The sequence below is a fragment of the Macrosteles quadrilineatus genome, unplaced genomic scaffold, assembly GCF_028750875.1.
Source record: "Macrosteles quadrilineatus isolate MER2022 unplaced genomic scaffold, UCM_ALF_1.0 Scaffold_1__1_contigs__length_201487025, whole genome shotgun sequence".
Classification (NCBI taxonomy): Eukaryota; Metazoa; Arthropoda; class Insecta; order Hemiptera; family Cicadellidae; genus Macrosteles; species Macrosteles quadrilineatus.
The window spans coordinates 66,492,441-66,517,179 of NW_026542594.1; the positions used below are offsets into that span (position 1 = coordinate 66,492,441).

Consider the following 24,739-nt stretch of genomic DNA (forward strand, 5'->3'; position numbering starts at 1 on the left):
TATATATTTTTGGGCCATGTACTGAGGAGATAAATGGAATACTTTAAGTCTGTGTTGAACTGGTTTTATATTTTTTTTAATCTAGTGTTGTGAGGATGGGCATGTTGATCTTCCATGAATGTGTCAAAATCACTTTTAACCATTAAAGCTAGTTTAAAGATATAAGAACTATACAAAGTAAGAATTTTAAACTGAATGAAAAACTCTTTACTGTGAGTAATTCGAGACACTTTCGCTAAGACTCTAACTGCTCTTTTTTGGAGGATAAAAATTTGTTCGGCATGACTAGAAGAACCCCATACCGTTAAACCGTAATTCATAATGGAAGAAAAATAAGCGTGGTATACTGCTAATTGTGTGTCTAAATTTGTAGTATGTCGAATTACCCGAAGAACAAGTATAGCTGATCTGAGTCTCTTTGATAGATTCTTAATGTTTATTTGCCAATTAAGTTGCCAATCTATATCAATTCTACTAAAGCTTTTGATACACTGCAGTTTGATAAAATATTGATAGCACTCAAGGACATAGGAATTTCTGGCAGGTTTTTAGAATGGTTTAGAGACTATCTGAAAAACAGAAAAATTATTGTAAAAGTGCATAGTACATTTAGTGAAGAGGCAGAACTTTTTTCTGGGGTACCTCAAGGAAGTATTTTGGGCCCAATCTTATATATAATATATGCAAATACACTCCCAAAATATATAAAAGAAGCCACGGTTTTTATGTACGCTGATGACACTGCAATTGTTGTATCAAACAAAAATATAATAGAGGCAGAAAAAAATATGCAGAATGCTGTTAACAACCTTTTAGAATGGTGTCATGATTATGGATTGGTAATAAATGACAAAAAGTCCAAGGTCATGCATGTGCATTCACCTGCATTTAAATGTTCTAATGTAAGCATTACTTACCATAATTTTGATTGTTTACATAATCATACTTACTCACTTATCCCAAAAAGTTGTCAATGTAAGAGTTTAGAGAATGTGCATGATTTTAAATATTTAGGGGTTCATGTTGACCACAATTTTAAATGGGATATACATGTTAATTATGTTTGTAAAAAAATCAGATCATGTGTTTGCAAAATTTTTTATTTAAAAAGTGTCCTGCCATTTAATGAGCTATTGGTGATTTACCAGTCATTGTGTGAATCAATATTAATATTAATATTAATATTAAGATATGGTGTGAGAGCATGGGGCAATGCTTCAAAGACTTCTCTGAGGAAAATTGAGCATCTGCAGGAGCAAGCGCTCAAATGTATTGTTCCAGTGCACATTAAGCAGTTACCAATTATAAAGATTTTTCATTTTGTTAGACTGCTACCTGTTAGTAAGTTATATATTTTTTTGATATCCACTGATCATTTATTTGATGACAGCTTGAAAATAGTCAATAATCACCCATATGATGTTAGAAGGAATTATTATTTTGTACCAAAGCACAGGAATAAGTATGGAAGTAGAACACTTGAAGTTTTTGTTCCCAAATGTTTTAATAACCTCACAAATCATATGGTTTTTGCAAATAGTTATAGCATGATTAAACATTATTTAAAGGAACATGTTTGGAATGATTTGTTACAATTTTAATTTATTACAATTATGCATTTAATTTATTTACATTTTTAGTTGAAGTTAAAGTAATATATTATTGTTATTTATTCCAATAGTTTATTTGTTATTGTTACTGTTGAATTTTTACAGATATTTGTGTCTTTGTTGTCTTTTTTTTGTTATTAATTACTCAAGAGACAATTAAGAACTTATAAAACTGCATGCTACTGATTCTAACTGACAAAACTGTATGGTAAATAAGAAACAATATTTTTAGTGCAGACAAACCATTTGTGGTTTTTGCACTTTTGTATCCTATGTATTGGCAATTATTGTGTAAATAAATTTCTTGATTGATTGATAATTCCAAGGTAATTAACTGAGTTTTGAGAATATATTGATGTTTGGTTTGAATTTACAATGTCTCTATTCTCATTAGCAACTGAAAAGTGAATTAGTTGTGTCTTTGACACATTCATAGATAGACCATTTACTGTGAACCAGTCCCCGAGGAGTTGAAACTCATTAGTAATTAAGTCTTGCTTAAAATCCAATGTTTTTTGTTCGGTGCAGATTAAAGCAGTATCATCTGCATATTGAAAAGTATGCATTTTTGTAACATTACATAAATCATTTACATAAATTAAAAATAAACAAGGTCCAAGAATGGAACCTTGAGGAACTCCGTAGGGTGTGTAACCCCACTCTGACTTATATTTGGTTTGGCATTTCTGTAATATGATTCTTTGTTTACGGCTTTTAAAATATGAAATGAACCATTTTAATTCCACATTTTTTATTCCATGTCTACTTAATTTTTCTAGCAATATACCATGATCAACACAGTCAAAAGCCTTGGACAGGTCACACAGCACCCCTATTGTGCGCTGCGACCCGTCCAAGGCCTCCGCAATGCAGTTAATCATCCTGGTAATAGCCTTTTCAGTACTGGATTTTGAGCGGAAACCAAACTGAGATGGATTTAGTAAATTATTTTGTTCCAAGTAATCTGTAAGTTGAGTTTTCACAATTTTTTCAAAAACTTTGGAAAAACAGGGCAAAAGAGCAACTGGTCGGGGTTAATCTTATTTACAATAAATTTGTCAAACTTACCCCTAATACCAGTGTCACAAATCCTATAAACACAATGATGCACTTAGAATTCATTTTTCACTCAAATTACCATATTTCACAACACATATATTGCATTGGGAGTAGAAACAGTCTAAATAGCTCAAGGCAGGGAGTATTATTGAGAACATATTAGTTATCTCCTAGTGAGGTCACAGTGCAAAGGTTATGTAGCTGAGAATATCAAAGGAAATCTGCCATTACTTCATTAAGATATAAACATATCAAGTGATTCATTCATCAGATGATCTGGGATGTTAGATACAAACAATTCCTTGGAAATAAGAAAAAAACTAAATAAACATATTTGTCATAATGATTTAGTGTGAAATAATGTAACATTATTTCACACTAAATCATTATGACAAATATGTACTAGGGTTGCTTTCAGAAGGTGAAAGCCAGTTGAGCGGAACAAACGTGATTTGATATTTGTATAAGTAACTTAATGTAAAAAAGTCAATAGATTTATTTACTAATGGTTTTATCGATTAAAATTCACATCTACATTCCCCACATGTCTAAATTAAATCAGTGTTCAATCTGCGTTTTATTAATAAGTGTAATAACTTACTGCACCGTTGATGTAATTCAACATAATATAACCTGTGAGGTATTCGGTATTATCGGATTAAATATCGATTTCGATGCGGTTCGATATATGGCTTATTAAATCCTGATTTCTAACATTGGCTGTTTCTAATCATCTGGCAACACAATAGGTTCCCAAGAAAGTAGTCACCGGTCCGTATCCCTCCGCTCCTTGTTTATGCTCCGCGCATTGAGAAAGTAGTTCCATATATTTTCTCGATTTGCAGTGAATTCCGCGCCTTAAAAAAATGTTTTAACGGTATTTTCTTGTTTATTAAGATCATAGAAATGGTTTAAAAAAGTTTAAAAGAATAGTCTAGAAAGTTCAGAAATACCTTATGATTCTCTTGTTTACATTTTTCTTGTAAACAAAAAAACCTGTCATGGCTACTTTAGTCCCATTAGCCTAATGTTAAAAATTGGAAATTTTAAGTTTGTTTTAAATTGCATTAACTTAGCATTATCTAATTGAAATTTGTTTGTTTAAAAACCATCTCACTATCTAAGTAATTTTGTTAAGTTTGGCTGAAATGCGTTCAGCCGTTATTGAGTGATGTTTCTCTATTTGTTGCATTGAAGTTGATCCCAAAGAGCTTCGCTCGCTCCGCTCAATTAATGTTCCTTGAAATATGAAACATTCTTTAACCCTCCAAGTGTCCATAGTTTAGGCCTTAATGTCCACCAATTTTTGGCGCATTTGCAAGGTTTTATTAAAACGGATCTGAGAAGCTTAAAACAATGTTAATTCTAATGTTCTATATACCATTTTGTTTGGAAAATCATGGGCTTCAATATCATACATAAAACATAAGGAATATTTGTTTCAAAAAAAATTTTTAGGTAAAAAAAAAATTATTTTGGAAAAATTGAAAAAAAAAATAGGTTTGCGCTCAATGAAATTGTATAAATTATAGGCCTATAAATATTTGAAAATAGCCACTTTGTTCTACATTTTATGAGGATTACAAATATATAATAATATAAGGAAGTAGATTTGCAAATAAATAAGTTATGGGCAAAAAACAGATTTCAGTACATAGCGTTTAGCTAAGAATGCATAGCCTAACCATAGCTAGGAATCTGGCTGATAATTTACATCAATATCACTACCTACTTCTTCAGGATCATCAACCAGCACTTCAAAACCACTTAAATCTTCTTATAATGCACCACGTATATCACTACTTTTGATTTTTAACACTAAAACAATGATAAACGTAATAAAACACATCAGTCATCGGTCCGAGGGTAACCTAGCTGTTTACAAATACACGCACGTCAGCTGTCTGCTACAATTACGATCGGCTCGGAGAACATACAGCGCTGAGACAAACCTCTGGAGAAAGCTTAGAATATAACAGAAAGAACGATACCTAACTCGATCCAGTTCAATCCGATTCAGTCAGTCATAGAGCCTTCGCCGTAAACGATGTCTGCGTGTCGAAAAATCGACAAGTAACACTACACAAAGTGTGCTGCTTGTCGAATTTTCGTCAAGTAACACTGGGAGGGTTAAAGGGGGCGTTCTGGTATCATATAGATTAGAGTTGTTGACAAATACCCATCACCTAATATGTAATAGTGAAATAAAAGAGTAAAGAATTCTTAAAAACACATATAATTTGATATTTATTACAAATCTGTAACTGATACAACAAAATCATCATGCAAAATAACACAAAATGCATGAAAATTATGTAACAACACAACAATAATACAAACAGCTTCTTTCCATGTATCAACCAAGTCTTATTTATTGACTAAAATATGCTCATGTTCACAGTGAACTTTATGTAAACATATCTCTCCGTTACTGCCTACTTATATAGAAATTAGAGACTTGAAAAAGAAAGTATCAATCAAAATATATAGGAGTAAACAAGCTAAAAATACAGAGTATAAATGGCTAATGTCAGTAAGAGATCATTTGACAAAGAAAGAAATATACACAGATCAACTACCTAATACAATATCAAAGCTGATAGTTATGAACATTTTTTAATCATATCTTAATTTTCAATCTGAAATGCTGTTAAGACTACAAGTACCGTAGTCTGATTTATTACATTGAATTACATTTTTCATAATTCACTTTATACCGACATATGCTGGGCAATGAATAAGAAATTCCAAATTAAATATTTAAATTCAGAAGAGATCTTGAACCTAAGGACAGCTAATTACACAACCTTAATAGTAGGGCAAGTTTTATCTCAAATCACTTTCTAGCAAACTAAGATTCATTTCTGCAAAAATCAATCGCATCAGTCAAAGCTTTGAGCAAACAAGAAGGTCATTGAAAATAGGAGTAAAAAATTGTGTAAAAATCTATGGAAAATGGCAATGCAGATGAAAGACATTGGTTCCTTGCACTTGAGCAATGGTGATCAGCACGAGAGCTCAGAGAGAGACCAGGGACAAATCATCATGTTTGAAGAGAAACAGCTACACGAGTGCAACCCACCTCTCAAACTATGACATGAATAAACACTGAATTCATCCCGATCAGATCTCTGAGCTAAATATATCGAGTATGATGATTATATATTTGCCTGTTATAAAGGCAATCTTATTTACAAAGCTTAAGGGTAAGATAAAATCTACTCTACTCTGTATTTGGATTATTTATAAATTCACTTAATATATGAGACCAAATAAGGTAAAATATCATAATGATATATCCTTAAAACAAAGTACATAAACTTTAGCCATGATTTGATCGAGTGCAAATCACATTTAAAAGTTTTATTAGTATTGAGATAATCAGATACCAGTTTATAATTAATTGAAACCTTTTTCATTTATTTTCATGGCTAAAGTTTATAAAGCTAATAATGTAGGCCCTAAATATTTATTTCTTAGAACGAGTAAAACAACATAACACTGATCTACTTACAACTAGAAAAACAAGTTTAAGTAAATGAACATAAACAAGACAAATAATTAAGAAATGGTTTTGTTCACATTGTTGGTAGAGCACTAGGTTATCTTCTCATCCATGTTTGTTTGAGCCAGATGATATTAAAGTAAAATTTACTCTTTAATCCAATAGTAAATCCAATACAACTGAAAAATTTGCATATAGTTTTGAATTAATGTTTTAATTTATATTGATTGTTCACCATCCTCCAATTTTAAAAATGTTGGTTACATTTAGACCAGTCAAAAATGGCAGTGACACGCTTAAGATGATTTTGAATTTAAACCCTTTAGTTTAAAGCATGTCGTTGAAGATAAACTAATACTCTAAGCAAAAAAATACACACTAGAATTTATTCTAGCAACAAATGGTTTACAACAAAATCATTTCAATCACAGAACTGGCACTAGCAATAGAGATCAACGTTTGTCACACAATCTATTCACATTTAATACAAGGAACAGTTTGAAAGGCTTTTGGTCCATCATGTTCCTACAGATCAATTCTTTTTAAAACTGTACAATTCAGTAGACCACCTCACTTTCTTAGACTGTTATGAGATCATTTAAAGTACATATAATTGTTAAGTTGTTTCTGATAAAAACAAACCTTCTGTCTGCATACAAATTCACAACAAGTGTTTATTTTGTTTATAGATTACTTTAGTTAACAGTGTACTTATGGTAACTTTTTTGAGAGAATCTTTTTTGTAATCAATCCTAAATATAAAAATTTACCCAGAATATTTTTTTTTACTAACATAATCCATTATATTAATTGTTGTTTTTTTTTGTAACTAACATAAATGTTTTCATTTTATTAATATATTTTTCATGAGGCAGTTTTTGGTGTTAACTCTTTATTTCTCAAAATAAGTATTCTAGTCAAATACAAAATTACTCTAAACTTATAACTACTTTCATATGAACCAAAATTGATTAAGTTCATTAAAAAAACACATTAAACCTTAACTCTTTAAAATTTAAAATATAATATTGCCAAGCTTGTAAATATAAAAGTGCACATTTAGTGAAAGACATGTTTCTGGCAGTAGAAAATGCTTCATACATCTGGAACAACATTTACTACACAACAACTACATGTAGTAAAACATCCAATAACCATACAAATTAATCTATTGTTATACAAAAAATATATACTGATTGCTTAGCTTTAGGCCAAAATAGCAATGATTTCTTAATGTCATCTTCTAATTTAAATTTAGAATACTTTGAAACCATCCAGTTATAATAGGAAGGCTTTGTTTGATTTACAGATTCAAATTTAAAAACTGGGTACTCAACATTTTAAGAGAACATTAAGTTAAAACCAAAAATAAACATATTTCAGTTATTTAACTATTCTGATATGGTAAAAATTAATAAAAAAAACTTAAGGTAAATAATACACATGAACACACCGGAAGTATCCCTGAACTTTTGTTGAATCAAGAAATACATAAAATTAGGCAAATCAAGACTTGTTGTCAGCCCAAATATATTATTTAAAATAACATTTCCATTTATCATGCCAAGGGACTTCATATATTATCAATACATTTTAGGTGTCCAAAAGTCTTAAACAAGAAACAGGGTGTATACAATTGTCAGACAATTTCTCCTGTCAATGGATACACACACATTATTCACTCTTGGTGACTTTAATCCCAGAGTAAAATACAAAAATTGGGGTGGAAATTATTGAACACTTCTAGCACCTTAAACTTTTATTAAGATTTTTCATGAGTAAAAAAGGAGCTTGTAATTCATTCATTGCAAGCCCAAAAAAATCTGGTGTAGGGTTTCATAATGTTAAGTTTTTGAATAGTAATGAAACGTTAGTAATGTGATAAATATATCAAATCCACCATAATACAGGGATTTATAATTCAATGCTATGAAGTAGATACTTTTTTTAGCACTTGGGAGATAATTCAATGCTGGAGAATATAATGTAGAACACCATCTAAAAGAGGTTTTAAAAAGATAACAAAGTCAAACTATAACTACATGTAGTAGAAAAAGCTGTAAGATATTCATTGAAAACAAACCACAGGAAGCAAACCGTAACAAAGACAGAAGAACTGATTTCAGGTGTGTTCGATGTAAGAAAGGCTAGTAATGAAAGTTGGCTTGGACACTTAAACAGAAGTGAAGCCTTCAAGAGCAGCACAGCTAGCATAAGTGTGAAGAATAACCTCTGCAGCAGAACTCTGCAACACATCGACAATGATGAAGCCTAAATCAAACTAAAACCACAGGTAAACCATGATATGACAATAAAATAAACCTTAAACATTAGTTTCACTCCTGTTCATTTAAGAACACAATTTCAAAAAAAGTTTTTCAATAGTTATTTGTTAACTAGTGGGCAAAGTGGCACTTTGCTGCACACGAGAGAAATGTTTAGGAAAGTTTCTTGAGTGCAGCAAAGGCAATTTGCACTCGTGTTACACATTATATTTTTCCTACAGTTATTATAAAGCTTAGAAATAATTAGTCAAACAAAGCGTTTTTGAACAAAATGGGAAACCCTGCAACAGCTGATCGTAGTCATAATATCTTTAAGGGGAGCTGAACCGCCCATAAGAGCCCATGTTAAATTCCCCAAGTTTAGGTAAATTTTTCTCGGAAACTATTTAACCTACAGCTTTAGAAATTGTAGACAGTTAATATATGTGCTTCAAGAGTGTGTTGAACTAGAATTATGTTTCTATGGTTACAAATTTTATTTTTTTAAATTTTTGAAAAATTCTATTTTTTTTTATTTTTGTAATTTTTACTATTGATCCTATGGTGATAATTCTAGTTCCACATATTTGTAGTGATGTAAGGTACACTTGGTAAAAATTTCATCAAGATATGTTTATTACTTCTTGAGAAAAGTGTACCTTTATCATTAAAAAAACAAGTTTTCGGAAAGTCGCGAACAAAGATGACACTACTAGGCCACTAGATGGCCTTACTAGGTCTACTCCCTATGCTCAGAAAATTTGGTGCTTTACTTTGTTTTTTGTTTTTTTCTAGTTTTGGGAGGTGATACCTATTAATATATATATATTTTCTTTTTCAGGATAAAACAAAGAATCTAAAACTAAAATAAAAATTTTTTTTTTAAATTAAAAATTTTTAGGTTCAGCTCCCCTTAAGTGGTGCCAACCTATTTCCTAGTGTGCACGTATGACATGCATAATAAAAGCACGCTTTTTTGTGTTGTTTGGTTGGGATACTGATGTGCGACAAAGTAAAAACTGTGTGACAAAAAGTAAAAACTGTGTGACAAAGTAAAAACTGTGTGACAAAGTAAAAAGTGTGAGGCAAAGTAAGTAAATGCAGCAACTAGCAGCTTTCTGTACTATAATCCAAGGTACTATAATCACCCTTGTCGGGTGACTGTAGAAAAATACATTTTCTTCATGCTTACGGATAAACATTTAAAAAATTGTATTTTCCTAAACAAGAAAAATCATTAGAAATAGGGTTTATTAAATTTTTTGGCTCAGAATTGTTTTTCACATTACTTCAGACTAGGTCTAGTGGAGGTCACAGCACTATTATTTAGATAAAATCCATTGGTGTTTGGCGGGATTTGAACCCAGGACTTCGGGGACCAAAGTCCTACACTCTACCCACGGCCACCTTTAACTACAGGTCGCGATCAGGGAGAATTGGCAACGTCGCACCAAGCATTAACTCTCGCCCGTTTCACCATTACGGTAGTACGGAACTAGTGGGGTCGCGGTTTAAATATACTGCAATTTTACACCCTTACAATTGAGATAAAATTTTGAAATTTGGTACAGAGCTAGGGAATAAACCCTTCATGCCAATATTATGGTTTTTATAATTAAAATTTCATTTGGTAGTATATATAAATATTTTTAAAATTAACACATTAGAAAAAGTTTGGAAAAGTAAAGTCGTGTACTAAAATTGTTGTTTGTTGGTCAGAGAAGTTTCGTCTGTGAGAAATTTGTAGATAATTAAATATACTTAACTGTTCGTGTTTAACTTTTCTTTCTATCATGCTTAGTTTTGTTAAAATTTTGGGTTGAACAGAGCGACCAAATCTCGGTTTTATGTAGCGGCGCGGCAAGTAGCGCTGCCTGCAAGCTGTAGTGTAGTATTGCATAGCTAATAATTAATTTAGGCCAACTGAATTATTTCAAGCAGATTGATATGCCTTTTAGTTATCCTCAAGAATATTACTTTTGTATCAAATATTGCTTTAACACGTTCGCTACTGCAATAGTACGAAATTTTCCATTCACATGGACCAGCGACGCACATATGCGACGGCCGGTTTCCACCCATAGACTGCCGTCGCATATATGCGACGGCCATTCACATTAAAATAGACTGCCGACGCATATTTGCGTCGGGGTTCTAATGTTATTAAAATGCTTATATCTTTGTAGTGGTCTATTTGAAGGCACTGAATACCCTGCAGTGGTCTACAGAGATGTCTGACACACAACTGCGTTGCTTGGTCTGTGGATATGATGATTGGTGACGTCATATAATAGTTGGAAAAACTGGTCTTTACTTTTCTGCATCACTGTATATATGTATGCAGTATGTATGCTGCATTATCCTATGTAGCTTTTATATTTGTTCAGTTATAAACTGGTCTTGAATAATCTGTTTATTTTTTTACTTACTTTCACCTTAAAACACAAAAAAAGAACTGTCGCATATATGCGACGTTTAGTCTATTTCAAGAAAACTATGATAATTTTCACTATTGTCTTCGCTGTAGACCGGGCGTCGCAAATATGCGACATTACAAAAGGTTATAAAAAGTACAAAAAAACAAGAATAATTTATTTACAAACACGATTGTAGCGTATTACAATGTAAATGATCACTGTTTTACAGGTTTTTTCCCGTGGTCTGTGTGTACCAAGTGTTATCCAAGTGACAGCCGGTCTATGTGTAAGATTCAAATGTATACCTCGGTCTGTGGCAATGACCGCGGCGTCGCATATATGCGATGCTCAGTAGCGAACGTGTTAATATACATACATTCCCAACCAGTACAGAAGTTCAGTTATAACTGAAAGCTCTACCAGTGTTCCCTATATTTTCCCGTGATAGGTAATATTATTACAGCCAACAGAATACATTTACAGCATTGAATACATTTTGAAGACAGGTTAACTATTTACTACAATCCAACCAACAAGCTTACACGTACACGGTGCACACTGCACGACTTAATGTCTTTATATTTAAATACGGAAGCCTAAAACAGAAATTCCTTTTCCTTTTAGTTTTAATAATTTAACTGTAGTTTATTATGAAGTTTAAGTATGTGGTTTATTTACACGTTATTATGCAGTATTAGGAGAAATAAAGATATTACATCATTCATTCTGTTATTGCGCCACCATTGATAACTAATCCATTGACAATATTCTTACAATAGGCAATCGGAAGGCGGGGCTAGCGTAAACTTTTAATTTAGCGCTCATCAACCAATAGCTGCGTGGCGACCACCATCTTGATTGATTTAGGTGGAATTAGTGAATAACTAAAATCAGCGACAACATGTATAATTAGCGTGCAGTTGTTCTTCTGTGTTGGCTGGTTTTTAGTGACAGTGGTTTTTATGTCAGATATCAATATTTCAGAAATAGCTGAAACTGCATGTATTTGTGGAGTAAATTTTAAGGAAATAGTGTCAAAAATTATTTTGAGAATTTTGTTGAATAACTACACGAAAGTATAAAAAGACCAAAATAATAGCCACTGTAACCATATAAAAATGTCAATCCTTTCTTGAATGAAATAATTTTAGTTATTGCTTTTGTTAATTTATACTTTGTATAGTAAACGTCATTATTCTAATAATTGATAAAACAATAGCTTACATAGAAGCTGTAACTAAATAACATTGTAAATAGGATTTAAATTTTAGGTATTTAACAAATAATAAATCAAAGAGTAGATACGTAGAAGAGACGGAAGAAAACTACAATTATAGGCCTAATACTTGTATGTTCAATGTATCGTAAAAGGTTTTAATAAATATTGTATTATATTCTTGTATCGACACGAAAGCCTTCTTTCTTTTCCTACACATCAGTGTTGCCAGATATAAAACATCAAAATTAATAGATAATTTGCGTGCTTGTTCCAATCCTCCGCGGCACGAGCGCGAGCGTTCAATGGTTTAGCGTAGCATTAGCCATCCCATGCGGTGTTGCCACTTCGAACGCCGCGGCCTGTAGTTAAAGGTGGCCGTGCTCTACGACTAGGCCAGCTCACTCCCTTCATTAAGTATATTAAAACCAAATACATTAAATCAGGCGAACCAGGCATTAGATGTACCGGCACGTTTGATAATCTGGCATCGGTTTAAAGATTTAAAAACATTTTTGTGTGTTATTTCGTTATTTGTAATATTTCATTTCATACATTCATCATTTAGTATTAAGTTTCTTAAAAAAAGGTAATTTTGTTAATTCCCACTTTATAATTTCTTTCTTATTAATCACTCCTCAGAAAGTCATCCAGATCTATAATGGCCTAGTATTCATTTAATTTATTTATACAATTCCATTAATCTCTGTTCAATTAATCATTGATAATATCCATTCCATAGACTATTTTTTTACAAAGCCCACAACTTGTGTATTTATTACATTGTGCATTATTACAAGGGCTTACATAATTTGTAAGAGGATTGCAATTTATCAAAATTTCATATAATATAATTCAAAATTAGTCCTTAAGGAATAAAAATTCAAGTGAGAAGTGATCAGACTATGTGTTCAACAATATACTTATGTGAACATTCAGATAGTGACTATGAAGAGAGAAGGAAGCCATTATTAAAATTGTTAACACGTTAAGTGTGGCAGGCATTCCACAGCGGCTCGCCATGGCAGCGAGGCCCGGGCGAAGCCCCGGCGCGGTACCGCAAAAGCGAACGCAATTGGCATTCAAACATTTCAATCTCACGAATAACAAAAGAGCAGCGGTGATTGTACTACCTTACCCCGAGATTCCACGTACTTCCCTAAAACACCCAAAGGTAGCAGCCCTGTCTGGATCTAATAATAAGGCTATATTGTCTATCTAATAAGGCTTGAAGAGAGAAAATCCTCGAAACCGGGACAAAAGCATTGTCAGACAGGATTTTACGGGAAATTTTTGTACCAACCTACACAAAATAAAGCTCACATTCTAAGCTACAGGCTAGAAACGGTTTTAACGTCCCCCGGCAATGGCTGAGCTCATACTGAACTATTGTAGTGGGGATTGCGCAACTACATCAATTGATATAGGCCGGTTGGAGCGCTCGTCGCGCGACTACATCAATTGATGTAGTCAGCACTGAACGTGTTAAAGAAGAAGCCCAGATTTCATCTAAGTTAAATTAATTAATCTCATCATCAAGAAACTCCAATATTTAATTCATTACAGTTAACACCCTCCCCTGAGATAGAGCCCATTTAAATTACTATTGTAAATTTTAACCTAATAGGCATAAATTTCAAACTAATCTTCCACTTTAGTCCACATTCCATTGTCAGTCCTTTCATTGTAGCCGTTTAAATTTTGTTGAATATCGTTCTGTTATTAAACATAGAATAGGCCTACCCTAGAAGAAATATTGTGTGGAGAGTTTAAACATTTGAAACTATATTACCACATTTGGCAGAGTCGGAAGTGAACGGCAGAAACAAGAGCAACTGGCAGATGTCATGAGCGATGGGGAGTGGTCAGAAACGATCAGCAGATTCTAACGGAAGACGTAGTTGTTGCACTCAATGGAATTTGGGGGCGTTTTATTTTATGTTATTTACTCCAAGCATTTGATTTTGATACAAAAACTAAAATAAGAGAAAGCATACAAAAACATGAAATAATGGCTCGCCGGCCAACGATTTCTAATCATGTGCTAAACTAACAGAGTTTTAGCTAGTCTTGCAATAACGGCTGTTTTTAGATGTTCAGTAATCCGGCATTTTCTACAACGCAGTACCACCAAAGTCCCGAAATGTACCGGATTAGCGAGCCCTTACTGTATCTCTCTCTCTTGAGTGTGATTACAGAATAGGTCATGGGCATATAAAATCAAATGAGATCAGATATTAACTTTATTTTAAATAACTTCTTGATCAGCATTGTACGTGTTATTAAATTTACGGAAAGATACGTCTTATAACACTTACAACATATTTACGCTTATACTGTTACACACAAGACGGTAAATATACAAAAAAGATGGTAAGTGGTGATCGATTTCGATTGGACACCAATCTTTATTTTATTAACTTTAATTATTACTAGAGGTAAAAAAAAAATACCTAAAATCCGTCAACCTGATCACGTCACCGATGAGCGGCAACCGGTTTCAACCCATCAATTGGGTCATCCTCTGGCGAAGAAGAACATAAAATCACTCCGATACCTAACACATTTTTACAAAACACACAAATCGACTAAGCGACAGATTGTATTTAGAATATTTAGATGTACGTGTACCGTACGCCGCACAGTCGATTTTTGGCCGCATGTGTTTTAGTGTAGTTGTTCTTCATTACGTATTTTTAGACTTTCTGACAACCTCTTTGGAGTGATTTTATGTTCTTTCTTCGCCTAAGGATACTTGTAATACTTTTAATTGAAATTGCGACCATACGAAGGTAGGTATTTTAAGCCAAGTATGAACTAGGTTAAGTGTAGGATGACCCATTGCTGGGATGAAACTGGTCGCTGCTCATCGTTGACGTTATCACATTGACAGATTAAGGTATCTTAACCTCTAGGAATAAATTAAATTGTGATCAGGAGGCAAAAACAACAAAAATGAACTTTTATATATTCAAAGGGCTTGAAGCAACCTTGAATTTAAAGTATACTTTGCGTATGAGAGTGAACATACCTGGTCTAACATTAGGGAACATCAAGCCTTGGGTTTGAAGTGCACCTTGCGTATGAGGGTGGACACTGTCTGCGGAACCTGCTTCTGCTGATGCTGCCAAGGGTAGAGGTCACTGAAGCTCTCGTGTTCCAGGGCTACCTTGTGTGAGATCATCAGTAGCAGAGTTTGCAGGTCGTGCAGAAATGCCTCCTTCTCCAGGATCTCACATAGGCTCTGGATGAACCACGTGCCTTTCAGCGGATTACGCCAAGAGTAGAATCCTGCAAACATCCAACGTTTAAGAGATTGGGATACTACAGTTCAAAAGCTTATAATAACAACTGATAGACTAGGCACAAATTTTCAATTTGTGATGAGAATTAAACAACAAGAGTAGAGTTTTTGACATGAAATGCAACACTTTAAGCATTTAAAGCTGAGCCCGCACATGGAGCATATGCTGAGTGACCAGCAGCTACTCGCCGAATCATGACTAGTGTGGATGGGTGTTCATTTAACTGTCATTCAGTGGCCAACAGTGTTCGCTATTTCCCTTTTTGTGTTGGTCACACATTTAAGAGTATGAATATGTGCTATTCCCAAAGAACAGGCTGTTTGGAAAAAGATAACTGTGTTGGCATCTCAGCTCCGAAATCAACAGATAACAACACAATGAGTACGCAGTTTTTCAAATATTCAGCGCTAGATAAATGATGCATTGTATCCACCTTAAATAGCATTTAGTAGAAATTGTAAAATACAGTACTTTTCTTTATCCCTTCACAATTTAAAATACAAAAGTCTGTGTCAAATAGCATAGTTGTAGGTAAAAGTTAAGTTAATTTTTAAAACCTCCAATGAATTGCTAGGACTATATAACATTTGACATGATATCACTAACCCTCAGCTGTGCTGTAGGCTATGAGAAAGTCTGCCATGGCAGGTATCTTGTATGTTTGACTGCCAGAGTCACTGTCCACTTGCGTCCTCTTCACCAACTGAACTCCTCCGTCAAGTTTGTCTCCACGACAGGCCTGCACAGTGCACATTTGAGAATAACTTTAAGTTCAAGTGACTTATTTACTAACTGCTGTGGCTCTTGGTACCCAAGGTCTTATGGCCTTGCCAACACACACTGCATCCAAACTTCCCGGATTCACTCTTTCATTCTTCCCTTCACAGGTATTTTCAGATCTTGCCTTGCCATTTCAGTTTTAACCTTCCAACTGGTGTTCTACCCGTGGGGGTGGGATTGTGCGACAATATAATTTTGATTGAGGAGCATCCTCTTTTCTTGGTACAATTAAAACCAATCTCATCATCCTGCTTCTTGCTTCAGCCACAACTTCTGGGTCTAAATACTCGTACAACTGTCTCCATACTCCATTTTGCTTAGTGCTTACGTTTTTCATCTTTGGAGGATAGCCAAGAAATTGTCTCACTTTTTTATTCTAAAAAAACTATTAAAAGTGTGTTAAAAGTGTGCTTAGTACTACATTTTCTGAGCTACATTATACAATGAGTGTTGCATAACTAAATATTTTAATACTATACAAGATTTTAAAATATTTATATTTCCTATACAAAAATGTATTGTGTGACAGAAAATGTCACATGAACAAAATAATTGTTGTATATTGGATGGATCTTGACTGGTCTTGCCCTCCCTTCCACTGATTATCCCTCTGATTATCCATCATTCTAAAGTGACTTTATATTTTTACTCTATACACCAGTAACTTACCTGTATCAGGAAGAGCTTTGGTTTTCCAGCCAACGTAGGACAGCGATCAGGTATGAAGGGTGACCACAACATGTCCACGGGATACGGGTAATCATGTGACAGGATGTAACTGGTGCCCATCCCGTGACTTAGCACGGCTACCAACACACAGTCACAGTCTGAGTGGTCCAGGCTTGCCACTATAACAGCAACAAAGCACAACTTATCATCCGCATTGTGTAGTGCTCTCCTTCAAATCTGAAGGTCCCTGGTTTAATTTCAAGGGAGATTGTCCTGAACCCAGATGAAAGTTGTCACTAGGCTATCAATTAATGACGCTTTCCAACAAAAATTCAACATTGTATGATAACAATATAGGATTGTTCACTTGAAAAATTGCTGATAGCATTGAAAATACAAAAAAATTACTACTGAGCAAAGATGTGCAAATTTTTATTAATCTCTAGAGGTTCATTCCATAATCTCAACAAGAGAAAAGACCAAACTATTCTTTTCTTATGATGTTTAAAAGTACTATTACATTAAAAGGTGGTACGCAGACAAGAGCTACTCACACTCGTTGATCCTGGCTTTGATCTTGTCAGAGTCCAAGTCATGATATATCTGCACAGTGAAGCCCAGTCCTTCCAAGGTCTGCTGTAGTCTGACTGCGTCCAGCTTGCTGCCGACCCGCGGCGAAGTGTTGTCCATCGTGAACTCCTCATGATTGAAGATGATGGCATGCCCACGTCTGGCGTGGTCCATGTTGTACTCCAGACTCTTGAGAGGCACTGGCATCTGTGCTTGAGGATAGACCAAAGGAGTCACGCCACCCCCTCCACCTACCACACTGGCAGGTCCAGTGGTGGTGGGCTTCATCTGCTGCTCCTCCTCAGGAGCACACATGACATGGGCGTCCAAGGTGTCCAGCTTGGGCGGAGAGGAAGCACTGAACCTGAACCACTTGGGCTTGAACACGAGGTTGGAGGGCGGAGGTGGGGTGGCGTGGCTGGCGCTGCAGTAGCCAGGGTCGGACCCAGGGGTGGGCGGAGGGGAGGCCTGACTATCTGTTACACTGGACATGATCCTACGTACTGGAGGACTGTCTAGGTGGATGGGTCCATACTTGACCTCTTCTCTTCTCACGATACATATACTTCTCTCCTCTGTCTCCGTCACAGCCCGCTCCGTAAAGTCAAAGTTGTTGCTAGACTTGCTTACTGGCGAAGACGGACTACATCCGATGGAATCAATCACATCCGATATCCTCCTGATCCTAGGCTCACGAGTGAAGGTGATGGTACTAGACTCTTGGAACTCTTCAAATACCTCATCATCATTGTCATTGTAACCTTCAAACAGCAGGCTATTGGAGTGGTACTCCTCTGAGAATTCTGAGTTTTCTTGGCTCATTCTGATGTTCTGCAAAGATCTGATGAGATTATTTTCGTTAAGATCTTCTCTGTCGTAACAATTGTTAGGCCGAATTAAAGGGTCTTTTGATGGACTCGTCTGGTTCATCATATTTCCTCTCAGCGGTTCCACTGAAACATAAAAGAAGAGTTTGTAGATCAGTATATTCAACTTGGGACACAGCGACTTTGGAAGTACAATTCTAGTAGGCTATGACAGAACAGAACCTGTTGAGAATTTTATATAGTACTTAATTAATTGTATAATGGAAAATGTTCAGCATCCCAGAAACTGTCGAAATAATTTACTTTAATATCATATGTTTTTTGTTTTCTGTTAAGTAAATAAGATCAATAAAAAATGTTTTGTTACAAGTTTAGGTATGTCCTTATTTAAATAAAGGCTAAAATTAAAAGTAATAAATAAAGTAAAAGTAAAAATAACAGAAGAGCTATCCATCTGTTCTAACCTTAGTCAATTGTTCAATTTGTAGTAGTTGTCATTATGCATGCTCATTATGATTCTACTAGCAGAGTACCTGTCCTTCGTACGGGATTGGCATATAAGTATAAAATGTTTATTGCATTTATACTCAAGCGTTGCGTTTACAATAGAGGAGGACACAGTTTGATCAAATTTCCTTTTTTAAATTTACGGTATACTATAGTATTACACATCTACCATAGCCATAATGTTCTACCACTTCAGCTTAACAATTAGAGAAAAATAAATTATTAAAATTCCGCAAAATATCACAAATTATTCATAAAATTAAAAACATAAACATATGTGTAAACAATCCAACTTTGACAGTTCTCATTGTGTATCACGGTTTTTTGTTGCTGCTTGGTTCAAATTAGCTGTTTTCATAAATAAAAAAATAATAGTGCTGCACCCTGTTGATTAATCTTGTAACTTTTAATGTTTTAGCGAATTTCCCTATAGGGAAGTAGCTATTACCGTACGTGGCACGGTAAGACCTAGACCCGGGACCGATTTACTTTTTCATCTTGATGTCCCCAGAGGCCAAAAACACTATTCGTTCACATTTTTATATATGTATATATATATATATATATATATATATATACGTCCGTGAACGTGATAACTTGAGTAATTTTTGTCCGATTTTGATGAAATTTGGTTTAAAGGTGTAAAGCGTGATAAACTTGAATGAGTTCGCGAACCAGCACGATCGGACCATGGGAACGGGGCTTTACGGGGGGTTTTATGGGGTAAAAATTGGTTTTTCTCACTTTTGACCCTCAAAACACAAAATTTCCCAATTTTTCTTTAGACCTTTTTAAAGAGCTTAAAAAAACAAATAATTTAGTATATAAAAGTATTTTTGTTCAATTATTAGTAACGGAGTAAATTTAAAAAATTGTAAATTTAAAATTCCCATGTTATTCTTATGGAGAATATTGTCAAATGTTGTAGTTTGCTTGTTTATGAATATATTTTGATCAAACTTGGCAAATTTATTTATTTTGTACTAAGCTATCAATATTTTACTCAAAAACGCACTTTATTAGTTTCCTTGTAGCAGCAAACCTACGTACTCGTTAAACCTAATGTTATTAAAATATATTTAACTGAAAATCAATTCAGACAAATGGAAATTCGCTTAGTCGGCAGGTTTGCTGCGGCGGGGGTATTTTGCATATTATAGAACCAACTTTTTAGTTGAAACAGCCTGTTTAAAACAGCTGACTAAATTCTTTAATTCCCTTTAAATATGAATACTCATAAGGTTAACATGGGGAACTATCGAGCCACTGGGGCGGAGCCCGAAAGGATTTTTGAGATATATATGCCTATATGTTAATCGGGAATGTGAGCTATCATCATGCCTAATTTCAGCCAAATCTGTCCAGTAGTTAATGCGTGATTGAACTTCAAACAAACAAACTTTTCACATTTATAATATTAGTATGATATTAAGCATGTATTTTGTAACTGTCGAGATACCAGGTTTTGAGTTAGTGTGGTTTTACTGTAATAATACATTTTTTAATTCATTATTACAAAATGCATTTTTTATGTACAAAAGGTAACAAAACTTCATTTTTGGGATAAATAATCTAACTCCTCTCCTCCCACTAATTTGGATAGAGCTGGTCTTAAATACAATATACAAAATCAATCAAATTAAAAAATATTAAAGTTATTGTTCTAATAGATGCATAATATAAATGCACTGTCCATAAATGCATAATATATATTGATTTGACAACAACAAACAGTGTTTTTTACTCCTTTAGATATTCTTGTCTCTATAATGGTTATAGTACAATAACTCTAGTTATTTTTAGTACCGGTAGAGTGAATCTATATTTATAAATATTTTATAAAGTTTCACCATTACATAACTTAATAATCTTAAAAAAGAAGGAGTTAAACCATCCACAGCCATTGGGAGGGTGTATTAACTGTCATTTTTATGGTCCTCAATCTTAAATTTGAGCGAAGGCACTGTAAATTCTAAATGGATAGTACTGCAGGGAAGGTTTTAGATGAACGTGAGTAGATCCAGTTAGTGTAATTGTTAACTAAATGGATCAACGGATGCATTGTTTGGAAAAACTTTGATCGTGAATTCGTTTTTTAATGAAATATTACGTTTGGTCCTAGAGAGTTTCCTGGAGGGCTTTCCTTGACTTTGACCCTTCTTTCAATGGCCTACAAGTAATGAGTGAGAGGAGTAAGCATCTGTTCTTTTTTTACAATGAAGCTCATTATTTTGTATACAACCAAATATGGCAGCCAACGTTACAAAATCATTGGTGTAAAGAAAGTTCATGATATGTACCAAGGTGTGGCTTTTGAATGAATGTCGAAAATTCACACGATAAATTGATCTGGTATCAGCTAGTAAAATATTTTTATCAATACTAGCAGCCAGCGTCACTTCGTGACTTCGAAATTCGTGATATATTTGATATATAGTCGATAAGGGTGAAAACCATAATTTCTTATCATATCCCTATTATTTTAATTGCATGCGACTCATCGAGGCAAATTAAAAATGCTAATGAAACATACTATGAAAACACAAATTCTCTTCTTTAAATTTTGAACAAATAAACACTTTACAATATTTTAATTTAATTCCCTAAAACACCAATACAAAACATACTTAAAACACAAAATACTATCACAATACAAAATCCAACGCAAGTCATTTTCTTTTTTACATTTTATACACAATAGCATTAAATTTTACTTGAATTCACTGAAACATTACCAACTACAGATAACCCTATTTTTGTATGGATGCAGACAAAATTGTATTATAGCCATCTGTTTATATGTAAACAAATGTAAACTTGAAATAATTCAGATGATTGACAACAGAATTCAGCACAAACTCTGAAATTTTAAAAGCCTGTTTGACCTTTCACTTGTTTTTTTTTTTGTTTTTTTTTGTTTTTTTTTGTTTTAGAAGGGCTTTTACGAGACATCCCGCAAAAGTCACATCTAGAGGATAAGAGCTTTAAATTGATACCCAATATGCCTATAAAAATAAATATTTAGGGGTTGATTTGCTGCACAAAAAATCCAACAAATTCTTTTAGTAGTATAGATAAAATATGCATACATAAAATTATGGACCATCCTCACACTCTAACATTAACTTTTTTTATTTTCCCAACAAAACTGTCCTGTACAGTAGTTTAAGCGTAAATCTGAGTAGACGCCTTCAATGTAACAACTATCTTCAGCCACGCGGTTCTGTACTGTATAAAGTATTCGTGAAATGCACGCGTATGTGACAAATCTAGTACACGAGCTTCGTTAAAATAAACACGACAGGTTTCAATTTATTAATTACACATACATTTTAATTCACAGTGGTTTTAATGAGGAAAAATCAATAAATCACTTACATAGTAACAACAGTCGAAGAGTTGTACAACAGTTACAACATTTAAGACTTGATATTGATTTTATGCTTGTACACTACTTGACATAGCCTGTAACAATGTAGTCCTACTGTAGATCGGCCAAATAAAATTATAAGGCTCAAAAATGAAGGTTCCCCAACAAAAATAGGGGTAGCGGATTTTTATCCCCCTTGAATTTTACCCCCTGGGCAAACGTTACGTCACAAACCAGGGGGTAAAATTTCAGCCGCGAACTTTTGAGTTTCACGACATCAGCTCGATAGATTAAACGCGGAATGAAACATATATTTTCACGGTTGTGAGTTTAATCAGAACACATCAAATTATAAAAACCTAGAATGTACGGCCCGGATTTTTACCCCCGGAATTTTACCCCCCAGAATTTTACCCCCTGGCCAGATATAAATTAGTGAGAATGATTAATTATCGTCATTCAGTTTTAATTTAATGGTAAACATTTTATTATTAAGTAGCCTATCTTAATTTATATGTAACATTAACTAATCGAACAGGGTTTTAATATTAATTTTGAGATTCGAGTGTCAGGATTCGATCTTTGAAGCCAACTGTTGGTTAATATGATCAAAATAAAACAGCGAATTCTGTTTACTTAGTTGAGATTACAAAATAAATAAATAAAGATAGGCTACTAAATAATGAAATATTTACAATTAATTAAAAACAGAAATAAGAAAATCAATCATTCAATTTCTAAAATCAGCCAGGGGGTAAAATTCCGGGGGTAAAATTCCGGGGGGGGGGGGTAAAATTCCGGGGGTAAAAATCCGGCCCGTACATCTTCAGTTGCCTAAACGCTAGTTATATGGACAGGGGGTAAAATTCCGGTTTTTATCGCTAATCTAATAATTAATCACGCTCTGACTATTTTCATTAGACTTCAAAATCCGCGGGGGTAAAATTCCGGCCGCGAACAAACTTTTGGCCACTCAGGTTACTACGTCATAGTGACGTCAGCTTTGCCCAGGGGGTAAAATTCCAGGGGGATAAAATTCCGGCGACCCCAAAAATAAACATGAGGAATATTTGATCTTACGATCAGATCCTGTATAAATAGTTAATAAAAATAAATTAGGTACACAATTGGTAGTTCATAGATTTCAAACCAAAAACAGTAAATCACCAAACATAAAATAAAATATTGTCAAATCGAAAAGTAGGCTACTTATTAAAACCGAATTGGAGAAATCATGAAAAATATTATAGGAACTGTTTCACTATACAAACCAATACAGCATGTATGCACGGGAGATTCAAAGTTCCATAAATTAATTCAATGCAACCAGAATTTAGTTCTCTTACTGCAGCAATATTGAACAATTTTGATTTAAAATTTATCAAGTTTGTAATTGGCAAAATATATATAGGCTACTGTATTTATAATATTTTGATAACCCAACCAAATTTATAATCGAAAAAGTATAAACAATTCCAATATTTAGCCTATATCATTCGTCTTTAAGATGAATTTACAATTACATATACTGTACTGTGTTTCATCTTTGGTTAGCCAATGATATACAGTTTTGGAAAATTATAAGTCATTCTAATGATCTGATTATGACATGATTATCTGACATTGTTGAATTGCAAACAAAATATAACACATCAGTTTTGATCAGTAAGCCATATTTAAAACGCATTTTGGGAATAATTTCTAGTTTTCTAATAAAAAGAATGACTTTGTAATTCATACAACAAGAATGAATACATACAACCACGATTATTTTCACGAAGGTTTGTATTGTTGTTTGATTAGAGTAAAATATATAATGCAGAATTGTGAAGAATATACGTAACTATAGAATATGGAATATTACTGAATTGGTTGTAAATAACAAGCTGTAAACCATGTACTGCATATAAATAACACCCAGAACACCATGTAAACAAAACATAAACTAAGACACATTTCACCTAACACAATCTACTCACTCACCGAAATAAATAAATAAATAAATAGGTAACTTTTATTTCCAAAGATAATCATTCAATAAATGCACACACGATAATTCAATCTCTAACATGTTTAACTAATATAAATTACTTTTTTTGTATTTGAGAAAAGGGACAAAAACTTACAGCAGTTGATGACAAAGAATATCCATGTACAAGTGGGCAAGATAAGGCACTGACACTGACACTACTATCACTCACGTACTGACTAGGCCTACTGACTGACACTGACAGTGCTGTGCGTTGTATGTGTGTCCGCGACCGCGGCTACTATAGCACTGTCCTGTCGTCGTGTTGCACGTCACTACACCACACTACCAACACCAACCAGAACCAACCACTACTACTACACAGAGGCACACGTCCCCGCTCAACACACAGTCACAGAATACCTTGACATTTGATATGACAACATTTCCACAAATCAAAAAAAGTCGGTAGAGCTTTTTGATGACAAATACTGCAGCATCAAAGATATTAATGAAAACTACAGAAAGTTCAAATTTAAGTTGATTATCTAGTTATTCAGTTGTCGTGATGTACAGGATCGGCGTCTATGGCAAATTGCGATACATTACATTTCTTTATTCTTAAGAAACAATGTGGTTCTGATTCCACTATAAACTGTAGGTCCCTTAGT

The 24,739-nt window shown here is 33.8% G+C and overlaps 2 protein-coding genes across 3 annotated transcripts in view; both read right to left on the minus strand.

Annotated features, from left to right (window-relative positions):
* Positions 1-2,804, minus strand: part of LOC128983454 (uncharacterized) — a 122,786-nt gene extending 119,982 nt beyond the window's left edge. Inside the window, exon 1 of the mRNA XM_054402751.1 lies at positions 2,679-2,804. Within this exon, the coding sequence (XP_054258726.1) occupies positions 2,679-2,732 (54 nt within the window). The 5' untranslated portion in view covers positions 2,733-2,804. The remainder of the gene's footprint in view (positions 1-2,678) is intronic.
* A 2,085-nt stretch (positions 2,805-4,889) lies between these two features.
* LOC128983457 (caspase-1-like) overlaps positions 4,890-24,739 on the minus strand; it is a 106,615-nt gene continuing 86,765 nt past the window's right edge. Inside the window, exons 1-6 of one of the 2 annotated variants that reach the window (XM_054402753.1) lie at positions 24,226-24,423; positions 17,380-18,348; positions 16,826-17,004; positions 15,983-16,115; positions 15,103-15,362; positions 4,890-8,419 (exon numbers count right to left, since the gene is read on the minus strand). In XM_054402753.1, the coding sequence (XP_054258728.1) occupies positions 15,124-15,362; positions 15,983-16,115; positions 16,826-17,004; positions 17,380-18,328 (1,500 nt within the window). In that variant the 5' untranslated portion in view covers positions 18,329-18,348; positions 24,226-24,423 and the 3' untranslated portion in view covers positions 4,890-8,419; positions 15,103-15,123. Of the gene's footprint in view, positions 8,420-15,102; positions 15,363-15,982; positions 16,116-16,825; positions 17,005-17,379; positions 18,349-24,225; positions 24,424-24,739 lie in introns of those variants that run through there. The other variant, XM_054402754.1, reaches the window with a different exon arrangement.